The sequence below is a fragment of the Tachysurus fulvidraco genome, chromosome 17 (assembly GCF_022655615.1).
Source record: "Tachysurus fulvidraco isolate hzauxx_2018 chromosome 17, HZAU_PFXX_2.0, whole genome shotgun sequence".
Lineage (NCBI taxonomy): Eukaryota > Metazoa > Chordata > Actinopteri > Siluriformes > Bagridae > Tachysurus > Tachysurus fulvidraco.
The window spans coordinates 13,896,845-13,910,524 of record NC_062534.1 but is presented as its reverse complement, the minus strand read 5'-3'; the positions used below and the strand labels follow the sequence as shown (position 1 = coordinate 13,910,524).

Here is a 13,680-nt window from a genome sequence, read left to right as displayed (position 1 = left end):
AATCCTTTCAGTATTTCTGTGGGATTTGTGCACAGGCAGAGATTGCATAAAGCAGAGGTGTGTCTCATTTAGGCACGTTCTGTGACTAACCCCAAATACCACAGACAGAGATTTCAGTGAGAATAGCACAAGCCCTAACTTCATAATATCAAAAAGGTTTTTTTCACAGAAGGGGTGCACAGAGAATCCATACCCCATCAGAGATCACTGCTAGGCACAAGTAATGGCTGTATGACCAGCTGAAGTTAGTGTTGGTATCATAGAGTCACAGGAGGCATGTGAAACATAATTGTGAAGGAACAACAAGCTTAGAACTGATTGTGGTTGATCTAACCCTCAAATTCTCAGCAGTTCTGCGCACCATATACTGGTCTGTTCAGACAACATGTACAGTTGAAACCAGATATTTAGATACACTTCAGAAAAAAAACAAAAAAACTTTTATTTCTTTACTGTCATACATTAAATCAGAGTAAACTTTTTCTGTTTTAAATCAATAAATATTAACATATTTTTTGCATCTGTTAAATGTCAGAATCGAGCGAGGGAGAATTTTTATGTATTTTTATTATCACTTTCATCAAAGTCAGAAGTATACATACACTTCCTTAGTATTTGGTGGAATTGCCCCGAAACTATTTCACTTGGGCCAAACGTTTTGGGTATCCTTCCACAAGCTTTCTACAATAGCTTGCTAGAATTTTGGCTCACTCCTCTTACCAGAATAATTTTCTTTTCTCATGATGCCATCTATTTTGTAAAGTGCACCAGTCCCTTCTGCAGCAAAGCAGCCCCACAACATTATACTACCACCCCCATACTTCACAGTTGGGATGGTGTTCTGAGACTTCAATGCTTCGCCCTTTTTCCTCCAAATATACCGTTTATCATTAAGGCCGAACAGTTCAATTTTTGTTTTATCAGACCACAGGACATGTCTCCAGAAATGAATTTTTTTCCCCATGTGCAGTTGCAAACTGTAGTCTGGCTTTTTTATGGTGGTTTTGAAGTAATGGCTTTCTCCTCCCAGAGTAACCTTTCAGCTCATGGCGGTACAGTATTCTTTTTACTGTGGATAATGACACTGTCTTATCAGTTTTAGTCAGCATCTTCACAAGATCTTTTGCTGTTGTCCTGGGGTTGATTCGCACATTTCGCACCAAAAAACGTTCCTCTCTGGGACTCAGAATCCGTCTCCTTCCTGAGCAGTATGATGGTTGTACATTCCCATATTTTGTATACTTGCGTATTATTGTCTGAATGGATGAATGTGGGACCTTCAGGCATCTGGAAATTGCACCTAAGGATGAGCCACACTTATGGAGGTCAACAATTCTTTTTCTGATGTCTTGGTGGATTTCTCTTCATTTTCCCATGATATCAAAGAGGCTCTGTGTTTGAGGTGTGCCTTTATATGCATCCACAGGTGTGCCACCAATTAACTCAAATGGAATCAATTAACCTATCAGAAGCTTCTTAAGCTCAGAATGGAATCATCTGAAGTTTTTTTTTTGTTTAAAGGCACAATAAACCTAGTGTATGTATACTTCTGACTTTGATGAAAGTGATAATAAAAATACATAAAAATTCTCCCTCGCTCGATTCTGACCAATTGCTTTAACAAATGCAAAAAATATGTTAATATTCATTGATTTAAAACAGAAAAAGTTTTCTCTGATTTAATGTATGACAGTAAAGAAATAAAAGTTTGTGTTTTTTTCTGAAGTGTATGTAAATATCTGGTTTCAACTGTATTTTGTTGATTTCTTGAGCAGCTGTGAATGGGCACACCTTTTGTAATAGTTGTGTACAAGTCTCTCGGTTGATCTTAATGGGAAAAGATGGATCTCATTATCATACAGCCTCTGTTGGAAAGAGGTCAAATATGGAGATGAAGATGGTGGAAAAGCAAAGAATGTGCATGACCTAAAAGACTTACCTGAAGAAGAGTGACAGACAGACAGACAGACAGACAGACAGACAGACAGACAGACAAACAGACAGATAGACAGATAGATAGATACTTTATTCATTTTAGTGGGATATTCACAAATTCCAGCAGTATCCACAAACGGTTGAGGGCAGTTTAACTGCTCAAGACAAACAAGGGACCTATAAACATTCATACTTTCATTCATTCATTCATTTCCTACCACTTTATCCAAACTTCTCGGGTCATGGGGAGCCTGTGCCTATCTCAGGCGTCATCGGGCATCAAGGCAGGATACTCCCTGGACGGAGTGCCAACCCATCACAGGGCACATACACTCTCTCATTCACTCACACACTCACACACTACGGACAATTTTCCAGAGATGCCAATCAACCTACCATGCATGTCTTTGGACCGGGGAAGGAAACTGGAGTACCCAGAGGAAACCCCCGAGGCACGGGGAGAACATGCAAACTCCACACACACAAGGGGGAGATGGGAATCAAACCCCCAACCCTGGATGTGTGAGGCGAACATGCTAACCACAAAGCCACCGTGCCCCCCACCTATGAACATCTATAGCAAAAATACAAATAGTTGTTCATCATCCAGGGAACAACACACAGTTTTAAACTTTTAAACTGGTTCAATCAGTTATTATTGTGTCTTGTGGACTATATTTAAACTATTAGACTATTCTGCTATGTGTGGCTTATTCAGTTGAGTATTAAATAAATAATAAATAAAAGAAGCCTTTATTTTGTCACATACAAATTACAGCAACAATGAAATTCTTTTCTTCACCAATCCCAGCTTTGAAAGTTGGGCTCAGAGCACAGGGTCAGCTATGATATAGCACCCCAGAGGGTTAAGACTCAGGGCCCAACAGCAGTAGCTTGGCAGTGCTAAGGCTTGAAGCCCCCTCTTTCTTCTCAGTGACCCAGAGCCTTAACCACCTGAGCCACCACTTCCCTAAAAACAAAATGTAAGGTGTATTTAAACACTTATGATTCACCTCCTAATTCAAATTAAAATACTAGTCTCTCAAGTTTCAGTGCAAGCATTAAAAGCAAAAGAAATGCAACCTAAACTCTACAACCACTTGGTTATTAACACTGTCTACTAATTTTTATTTTTTATTTTAATGCATAGTTGCACAGTGTAGATGTCACTTTTGATATACACTAAATCTTCAGTATCCAAAAATAAAACTGTTTAATGGGCCCCAATATGCATTGTTGCAATATGGCACACCAAACTACTATAATAATCATTTTAACAGTAATAACATGCATATTTCATATATTCCATGGGAGACATATATTTTTTCTTGGGAGAATCATGTTTTTCATGAGGTGTTTGCAATATTGGATCAATATAAGCTATTAATATCACCTAATAAAATATTTTGCGTTATTTCAAATGATTATAAATTAAAATGTGTTTAAATTACAAATATTTCTCAAGCTCCCAATTCTCAATCAGCAAGCCAGTCAGAATTAGCACAAGAGTGAAAATTGTCTGTTGGATGGCACATGGCTCCCCTCACCCCACAGATTTCACTGGCCTGTTTCCATTCCGGCCTCTGGCTACAGCCCCCTTTTCATCCTGGTTAACACCCCACATTGTTATGGATCAACGGTAACAATGGTGCTGGAGAGGAGGGCGGAAGGATATGGTCACATACCATGGATTAATGTACACTGCAGCGTTGCAACTCTTTCCTTCATTGTGTCTGTATATGTATGTAGCCTACTGTTCTTTGTGCTCTGTCCATGTTGCTTCTCATAGAAGATGTGGAAAGGAAAGAGCAGAGGAAGATCATGTGACTGTCATATGAGTCGGGATTGTGAACTAACATCAAGTGGTGGGTTTTTTCCCCCTGTTCCGTTATCAGATGGTCACGTGATCATATTTTCATTCATTTCTAATTCATGCAATAAGATTTCTCATTCAGGTCACTGAGAAGAGGATGAGAATTTCGTGGTATTATGATGTCATTTGTGCCACGGGGTTGCCTACAATACACATTCTTACGGTAAAGGAAGAGCAAAGGGAAGGAAGGGAGACGAAGGGTAGGGGGAGGGAGAGAGAGAGAGAGAGAGAGAGAGAGAGAGAGGTGTGGGTTGACATCAGCAGTCTCCAGAATCATGCTTGCCAATGGAGAAAGGGAAGCTCATCCCAGAAGAAACACCTAGAATTTTTCATACTGCAGGCCTAACTGGAGCAAACTATACACTTGTACTGGAAATAATCAAGTCATCTCTATTGCGGGAGGCTTCGGATTATCAGATATCTTTTTTATTTCTGGCAAATCACAAGCTCCAGCTCGGCGAAGCTGCCCTACATTTTCTACTCTATTTTCTCTATGCGTTTTTTATGTTTATAACGCCTCGTGGTGGCATCTTCAGGCGGATGTTTTCTTCGTCCATAAAGGCATAAACAATATCCCGACAGAAAATTTCCCGACAGAAATACAGGAGCGAGGTAAAGAGCCGAGGTGCAAAGAAAAGGGCAGAGTGGCGGACATTGTGAGCCCGAAAACGGCCACACAGAAGATGCACAATTAATCAAAACATCGTCTTCTTCATCTCGATACTCAGGACCGTATCGGCACAGTACGTAACACCGTCTCTCTGGTCTTAGCCTCTCGTTGTTTACAACAATCAAAACGACGTTACTATCCTCCCCAAACCGTCGAATTGTTAAGAAATAAGACGGGCAATTTGCCCCGACATTGTTCAGGTAATATTTACCTAAAGATCAGTGTAACGTGAAGATGTTCTACTGTGATTTTGTGTACTAACGTAATCAAGCGATCGCTAGAGGTGGAGGGGAAAAAAACACCGCGTTACTTTAAGGCCTAGAAACGAGGTGTGCTTGAAGAGAAACGTGTTAAAGAATCCTGACTGACATTAGGATACATGTGCCTCTTAGATATGAGCAGATCAACTCAGTGGCTTTGAGTTCCCAGCAACACTCCTGTGTTTTCCCATAATATGCAACACACTGGTTGGGATCCTTGACCACACCTGTTTTTTATAGCTGGACAATCAAATCTGCAGGTTTACTTTTTTCAGGATACCAAAGTAAAAGTTTCAGGCGAGATGGGAAGTGATGGTGAAATTTTAAGCCATGACTTGGCAAAGGTGTCGGATGAGGACTTGTTGGCATGCTCAAAAGAAGAGCTGGTGAGTCGACTACGGCGAGAGGAGTCAGAGAAGATGTCGGCACTCATTCAGCGTGGGCGCCTAATCAAGGAGGTGAACAAGCAACTTCAGGGACATCTGCTTGAAATCAGGGAGCTCAAAGCGATCAACCAGCGGCTGCAGGAAGAGAACCAGGAGTTGCGTGACTTGTGCTGCTTCCTCGACGATGACAGGTTGAAAGTGAAGAAGCTAGCGCGAGAATGGCAACTGTTCGGTCATCATGCCGCCAAAGTGATGCGTGATGATCTGGGCGGATACCTGAAGAAGCTCTCTGATCTGGAGCATCTGCAGGATGGTCTGGTCAAGGAGAATCTGGACCTGAAGGAACTGTGTCTTGTGCTCGAGGAGGAGTGTGTGAGCAGGAGTGATTCCAGTCCAGGAGGGTCAACTGAGCTCAACCTGCCATGTATGGTAGCCCGGGACCTCGGTGATGGAAGCTCTAGTACTGGGAGCGTAGGCAGCCCTGACCAGCTCCACCTGGTTTGCTCACCTGATGACTGACTCAGCTGACTGATCAGAGAAAGAGAGAGGATAATAGCCATTATCCCTTTATTCCTCTCAGAGAATGACAGTGAAGAGCCTGAATGAAGTTATATTGGCCAACCCAAAGGAGCAAAGAAGTTTATGATTTTAGTTGTCACCAATCATCTCAGCTGCTTATGCTAGACAAATAGATTGGCTCCATTAGTCTTTTCTTTGCTTTTCCCTTTAGACTCTTATTAATTTTACTCCCCTCAATGTAGATAGACTTTATTAATGTGAATGATATTTCTTTGCTTTAGGCAACAAGCATGATTGCAATAGCTTTTTGCTTTTCTTTAGCTTTTCATATTGTGTTCATTACATTTTTTGAAAAGAAAGTCACTGGGAATTCCCCCCCTTCTAATCTCTAATATAAGAGGTTGTACATAGGAAGTAACTGATCAGCTGGCAATTTACCACCTGTTTTTAATGCACTGAAATGTATTTTGAGGGGGTCTCATGTTTTAATGATGAACTAAACAGGGCTGAAACAAATCCCAAATGATTCATGTTTTGAAACTGCATAGAGCCATAAAATGATCTCTTTGAGGTCATGCACAACAGCACTGAATCATTTTCAAGGGGCTCTCAAGACCTCTGGTTTAAAACAAATGGTTTGCCAGTGATTTGGCTGTATAAAATGTGCACTGAAAATGCAGAATTAGTACACTTTCTCACTATTATGGTGTACTAAAGTTGCTCTAGGAAGATTTGTTACACTAAACCATCTAGTTGACTATTACACTGGACATCAGATGATTTTTGCGTTCATAAATTTTATTACTTACTCACTCACTGTATTTTTTTGTGTTTTTATTCTTGATTTTACGGGATTTTACATAGCTACATGCTATGTTTACAAACTGGCACCTGCACTGGGTACAATGATGTTTGTGAATTTGTAATATTGTATAATTTGTTTAATAATAATCACTTTGATCTATAGATTTTGATTTAGATGTACATCCGTTCTATTTTAATGCCTTTTTTCCTGTTTATATCATAAGAATCTTTTTTTGTGGCTATGTTTTTGGCTGTAATCTTTGGGCCATGGTTGTTGTCAATGGGAGAGCTTTAAATACACTTGATTGAGCTTGATGGAGAGACCTGAATGTGTAATAATCTTTCTTGTCTGCTGGGAGACACAGCAAGTAGACAATCAATTTACATACAGAGTGAAAGTTTTATTGATTTGCTTCTAAAAATTTGTTTTGGACATGTGGAGGACAAAAAGACAGAAGTATGAAGCATTTAATATTTTTTGGCTTACCATTTTCTCCAATCGGGTATACAGAGATTCAGTATGCATTCATTGGGTCACTCAGCACAAACTCTCTCTTCCCTCTCAGTGCACCAAGCTTTAAGTAAGAGCTGTTCTTTAGATTCAGGAGCTAACCGAAGACTGTATGTTTAAATCAGGATCACCAGGTTTAGTCACTTTGCTGTCAAAAGTCATTCTCGTGCATTCTTTCCAACGCTTGTTTCTATAATTTCCAAATACATATTTATTTCCAATTCTAGGTCATTTGATGAACTGTGAAGAGAAAAGTTTATCCTTCCACTGAAGGTAGATTACGGACAGGTCTTTTCTCAGGTAACTTATTGGTAGCATCACAGATTTAACACAGAGGGCAGAACTATAGATAAAATGCATACATACATAGTTAAATCGATTTTTTTTATACAATTTTATGTTAGCCATATGATTGACTGGCGTTACAGCCGGGGTGAATTCTCCTGCCTTGTGCCTAGTGACAAAGTGGATAAAGTGGTCACTGTAATTGAATGAATGCATTTAAGGACACTAATAAAATAATAGAAAAAAAATAATGCAATAAATGTACACTGTTATAAACACTGAAAAATCTAGGCAATTACTGTGAAATACAATTGTACATTAACACGTTTAGTTGTGATTCAGGGAATACAACTGGCTATCAGGATATCCTAGAAGGAAATCATGTTGACTCCTCCTTTCCTCCTTCTGCAATTCCTAACTGCTGTACTCGGTTTCTGTTTTCAATCGGCAGCTTTTGTTATTATTGTTGTTGTTGTTGTTATTCTTGTAGAAACTAGAAGTTTTCATGTCAGCCGAAAAAAATGCCCTGGAATAAGACACGCTTTTAAGGTACTCATTAAAAAAAAAACACCGAATCTTTACAAATAATTTACACAAAGGCAAACAAATTGAGTTATTTTTTTGAGTATATTGAGTATATTTTAACGTACTCATTAAAAAAAAAACACCGAATCTTTACAAATAATTTACACAAAGGCAAACAAATTGAGTTATTTTTTATTACCCTTTTGCAGGTCAACCAGTATGAAAACCTTTCTTCAATGCAAAGGCTTGTTATACAAATAGTTTTCTCAACAATAAATATACATAAAAATACACCATAATAATGCATATACTGTAGATTTTTCAATATATTAAGTACTTTATCTTTTTCCAAATATAACTTTGCTACTTTAGAAAAACACTGCTAGCATCTAATGAAAAGTTGTATTATGTGCATATTTTTTTCCAAGAATGTTCATCATCAGTAGAACAATTCAAATGAATCAGTGTAAATGAATTTTTACTGAAATCTTTCACAATTGTAATACAAGATCTTCACATGAATCAAAATTAACAAATATATCAAACTGGACATGATGTAACAAAATAGCTTAAAATATTGTACCATGTAAAAACACATAATGACATTAGACGTAGACATTAGACATGGATTGCATAGAATAAAGTTATAAAATTTGTCAATAATAACGAAGTAGTGTTTTTCCAAACTCAATGAGAGGCTTCCATGCACATTCTTCAGGATGTAGTCAGTTAATCATTCCTAATAAGTTCTAATAAAAAAAAAGTTTTGTATAAAGTAGAAATTGTAAGTAAAATACTTTTCAGTATACAATGTAAATCATAGCTCTTAGTTATGGTTTTCATAACAAATGTTTAACTTTTAATATAATATATGAAACACTATTGTGCTTTGCAGAATTACTGATTTGTTCTTATTTAATGCTCAGTATGATCGCTAAAGCTACACTGAATAAATCTGCATTTGAGAGTTTATTGGATTGGATCCTGATTACGTTTTTCTCCATCAGAGGGACTTCTGAGGGGAACCACTTTAGGAGGCCAGGAACCTTTAACTGTTCAAGGTTTTAACAGACCTTGTGTATAAGAAGATACAGTGCTAAACATACAGGTTTGTCTGACCTAGTATTCTACACATCTGTGAACTTTCAGAGCACTTGTTTCTCATGAGGTAAAACAGATTACATGGTCAGGATGGTAGGGGAGTTGAGGGATTGATCTGACTGGTCCCCGCTGCTACTGCTACGACGATGGGCAACACCACATGGCTCTGGGATCTGGGAAGGTTGGGATGTACCATGCTGACTAGTATAGGAGGACAACATGCTCAGTGTTTGTGATGACGTAGGAATACTTGTGTCCAGAGAGGCAGTAGGATATGTGAAGATCAGGCTGGAAGTGAACGGAGTCAGAGATGGCGTGGAAATGAGGACCGGAGTATGCAGGGAATCTGACTCTGGATTCATACTGACAGAAGAGGTTGAAGATGGAGGTGGAATGATGATTTTTGGCTTTGGCTTCTCCTGTTTGCTGGAAATTTTGTGTTTTTGAGAGGGTCCAGGAATTTCAGAATCTACTGGCTCAATTTTAATTCCACACAGGGTAGGAAGAACAGGATTAGACTCAGAGTCTGAATCAGAGTCCTGGACTTTGCAGATGGGTCGGTGGGCCTCAAGAACCAGTTCAAGCTTCTCTTTTTGCTTCTGTAGCTCAGCAATCTCTTTCTGCAGGCAGGCCTTTTTGTCTTCCAACTGGTCAGTCTCCTGCAATAAAATATTTTCATAGTAAAATTTGTTCAAATATTAGTGAAAAAACTTGTCACTCAAGAACCACTTTAGATTAAAAAAAAAAAGCATCTAAGTGGAAATGCAAAGCAACTTACATTCTGAAGTGAGTCTGTCAGTTCACGCCGACGGGTCCTACACTTAGCAGCAGCCAGTTTGTTTCGTTCCCTTCTAATTCTGCGCCTTTCCATTTCTTCCATTGATAACTAAGGACAAAACAACAATAATATGAGGCAAATATATAAAAGTATAAATATCTAACCTAAACTGATTTAGATCTTCATAAAGGTAGCTGATATATATTACAAAAAAAATATATACTTTCACACTGTGATACTGCCATCTAGTGGATACGGTCACATCCATTTCATGGGTACCACCAATAAAGGTTGTTTTTAAATTACCACTAATTTACATCAGCATCCTTGCAGTCATCATTTTCATGCACATTTCAACATTTGCTCTTGTCTATTTAAATTCACTTTCTTGTTCAATTTTATGTGCCCTTTCTTCCTGCCCCATATTTTGATGACTCACCTAGACCCCTCAGTGACTCAGGTGTGAGTCATATGATTTTGCTCCAATGAGTCACATGATTTCCTGTCTCATTATTTCACTTGTCTCACACCCCAAGACTCTTGAGGGTATGAATCAGACAAAACCATGCCTTATTTAATACAACAGGTTAATCAAGGATGGATTTTATTGCTGTACATCAACATGGATGTAGAACCAATGTCCATACTCATGGCAAAAACACTGTAAACTTAATTAAACCATAAATGCAAAGCACACAATCTCAAGGAAGGCCATATGAATATGCCAAGACTTTTCCACACCTTTTGTGGATCAGTGTACAGCAAGGTCATATGCACACCCTTCAGAGTCACTACAGGATATTACACATCGTCTGTTTCTAAATCCCTTAGAAGTTTTTGCCAGCGACTTCTACAGAAAGTACAGGAGGAAAGGATTGTAGTCACTTAAGAACAGAGTGCCATGTAACTCTTTTAGACCATTAGCAAAAATAGATTCATGTCTTTTCTGGTTAACTACTCTAATATTAACTCAAAATTGTAACATTAACAGAACTTACATGATCATCATTTCTGCGTCTGGTAGAGCTTCCTGAGGCTGTTACAGGCCTGATGATCGCTGGTCGAAGAACATGTGACTGACTGGGCTGAGGGTTCACAGATGCCAGTGTTGGTGGCAGGTGGTAAGGGTGACGAGGAGGTTGCTTTGATGGGCCTGCATTTGGAAAAACAGAGGGCTGCACCAGCCACTGTAGGTCTTGGCTTGAAGTTATGGCATTTAGAGTGGGGACAAACTGACTGGATCCTGCTATTGAGTACTTTGGCTATGGATTGAAGGACAGATGAAACGTTTGTCATTAAAGCAAAAAAAACCATGGGGTTTGTCTATATTAAGATGTGTAACAGAACTAATAAAGGCACTAAAATGATTATTTATTCTTATTATTAATATTAGTAGTAGTAGTAGTAGTAGTAGTAGTAGTATGATGATAATGATGATTATGGTGAAAGTGTATGTGGAAAGAAATATAGATTCTGGAACCCATGTTGTTTCTTAAGAGTCCAGTTCAAAAAACCCTCATACTGCTATGATATAAGTAATTTATGATATATATTAATATATGATATAAGTAATAAGTACTCATTCTTGTGGTTATACTTTGACTTATGAGCGTTTTGTCCTGTATGTTTTATAACACCACATTATGCTATGGTTTAGAAGAGACATGTAAAATAAATCAGCGCTGTGGACTCACCTCTGGATGCTGAGTCGTGCCGGTGCCGGTAGCTTGTGTGCCGCTGGCAGAACTCGCCCCAGGTCCAGCACTGTTGTCAGGGAAATTCTGATCCGTTCCTCGCCCAAAGTTGCCGTAGTTGCGATACATGTATGCCGTTTACTTTAAAAATCCCAAGAAAACAAACCAAATAGGAAAAGCGTGTCAGTCCGTGACAAGTCTCGCCTGCGCTGCCTAACTTATAGTCTGCTGTAGTACGAGAATTCAAAACTATTTGCCCAGTTGCTGGAAAACCGTAAGATCCACGTGTGACTTCTCAGGGGTGTGCTCAAAAACAGGTTTATATTCGTACTATACAAACTACCGATTCAAAAGAAAATATGGCTAGGGAGACTTATTTACCATGTTTCTTGTTCTTCATCTCAACCAGGATAAAAAAATGTTTAGCGAATATACGCGCATTACTAGATATTGTATTGTACACGCCCCTCCTAGTTTACGAGAAATGGTGCGGTCTACAAAGCGTCTGACAAACGATCACGTGTAACATGACGTATATGCCCATATTAAGCATTTTTCCGGGAATCCCATTATAATTTTTTTTATTTTTCTACACTTTTTTAAAGGGATTCTCACTCCTTGTCACTAACAGAAACGTATTTATATGTTTAATAAAAACATTTGTATTAAAGTTATTTTAATTTTGATAATATCCAAAAGTTAATATCCAATAAACTTATAATATCCTGTACATTGTACTTTACAGTGTATCACTGGAAATACTGAGTGTGTTGTTCTGGGTGAACTAAAGGAGGAATGGACGGGAATGTTGGAACAGTTGAACAGAAAGTAGACGGTTTCAGTTATCTGAAAAACAGGATGTTTACAAATTCTACAGATTCCATAGAAAAGATTTTATCAACGTGATTAAAATAAGAATAAAAAACAACAACAATCAAACGAATCAAAGACGTTGTTTTTCAACATTTAACATTGTTTTTAAGGTGTTTTTTCGGTTGGTGTTAATTGTTAATGAGTGACCATGTGATCTGTACGAGATAAGAAAATCGACAGCTGCGTCTTTCTGCCAGTCATTTCCCAGCAATCCTGTGACTCATCAGTGAGGTCCTGAATAAAACTAGTGCCACACGACCACAAAAAGGGGCCACTACCAAGTAAATAACTATTGTTTTCCTAAACAATAAGCACGCATGTATAGTTTTGCGATTATAATATCATAATTTGTTTTCTAAATCATGTTATATAAATATATAAATAAATCACAGTTAGCTAAGGCTGTGTTTTGTACTCGATTTTGCAACATGTTTCATATCTCAGTCTTAACAGTTTCCCTTGTATTTTGTTAGCAAAATGTAAGCAGATCGAGTGAAAAATTAGGTCAATAATTTGGTGAGTGTGACGTCATAAATGTGATTTGTCTGACTGAGACTAGACTAAGGCAGAAAAAAAATACTAGACCAAGGCAGATCAGTCCGGACCAGAGCGTGAAAAAGAAACTGACTACAATCACTGAGACATGCCCAGTCATATCTGTGTATAGGAGGAACGTGGAAGCTTGGTGAGATGACAACGCCCATCCTTTATTCTAATGAAACACGATGACGTTACTGAGTTTGTCAGTGCACATTGACACTCCCCTTTACAAAGCGCACCCATGTGTCGCAACATCACCGCGTAAAAATGTAAACATTTTAAATCTGCAATTTTCCCGTTTTACATTGAATTAAGGTGCTAAAAAAATCCCCAAACTTTTAGTAATTTTCCCAAAAAAAAAAAAAAAAAGATATTATGGTCAGAGGTGTTTTTTTCTTTGCTGAACTGCGGCTAAAAGTGTCAAAAATAGTTAGGAAATGGTTGAGTTACATTTTATAAACTCTTTCACTAAATATAACCCTCACAAAGACACAACAGATACAAGTGTGCGCTGATAAATACTTTAGTTGTGTCTTCATTAACATTATTGTGCCTTAGAGTGAATATGATTTATTACGATTTCTTTTGAACAGCTAGATTTGATGCGTCAATTCAAATATTAGTTACTTTATATAGTCAAATAAAACGTAAATACTTTATTCTGACAGAGAATACATTGAATATAGTTTGTTTATGTCTACAACAAAACTTTGTGTTGTTTTTTTAAAACCCATTTCTATTCTAGAATTTAGAGAGAATGACCAGAATTTGAGTCGTAGAGTTCGCACTCTATTTTTATCAAATTAATTTTAATAATCGTGTAATTTTCTGAATTCTATACAGAATATGATATATTTTTAAGCGGGACAAATTTTCTAAAACGGCCACAGTAATAAATATACAATAAATATTGTACAATAGTAAAA

General features: G+C 37.9%; 2 protein-coding genes across 2 annotated transcripts; one reads left to right on the top strand and one right to left on the bottom strand.

The window, feature by feature from the left end:
• The first annotated feature begins 4,032 nt into the window (after positions 1 to 4,032).
• ccdc85b (coiled-coil domain containing 85B) lies at positions 4,033 to 6,768 on the top strand. The gene has a single exon (XM_027135697.2). The coding sequence runs from the start codon at positions 5,041 to 5,043 to the stop codon at positions 5,641 to 5,643; it is 603 nt and encodes a 200-aa protein (XP_026991498.1). The 5' UTR covers positions 4,033 to 5,040; the 3' UTR covers positions 5,644 to 6,768.
• Positions 6,769 to 7,948: 1,180 nt separating this feature from the next.
• On the bottom strand, positions 7,949 to 11,758 carry fosl1a (FOS like 1, AP-1 transcription factor subunit a). Its single transcript, XM_027135690.2, has 4 exons — positions 11,342 to 11,758; positions 10,646 to 10,909; positions 9,648 to 9,755; positions 7,949 to 9,528 (listed from the first exon to the last, which is right to left on the bottom strand). Exons 1-4 carry the CDS (start codon positions 11,468 to 11,470, stop codon positions 8,947 to 8,949), a joined length of 1,083 nt encoding a protein of 360 aa, XP_026991491.1. The 5' UTR covers positions 11,471 to 11,758; the 3' UTR covers positions 7,949 to 8,946.
• Positions 11,759 to 13,680: the final 1,922 nt, after the last annotated feature.

Bases quoted from the DNA above. Each gene is read 5' to 3' on its own strand.
- ccdc85b (XM_027135697.2), top strand. From the start codon at position 5,041: ATGGGAAGTGATGGTGAAATTTTAAGCCATGACTTGGCAAAGGTGTCG.
- fosl1a (XM_027135690.2), bottom strand. From the start codon at position 11,470: ATGTATCGCAACTACGGCAACTTTGGGCGAGGAACGGATCAGAATTTC. The intron at 9,756-10,645 runs GTAAGTTCTGTT...TTTTGTCCTTAG, and splicing joins GACGCAGAAATGATGATCAT to TTATCAATGGAAGAAATGGA. The intron at 9,529-9,647 runs GTAAGTTGCTTT...ATTTTATTGCAG, and splicing joins TGACAGACTCACTTCAGAAT to GAGACTGACCAGTTGGAAGA.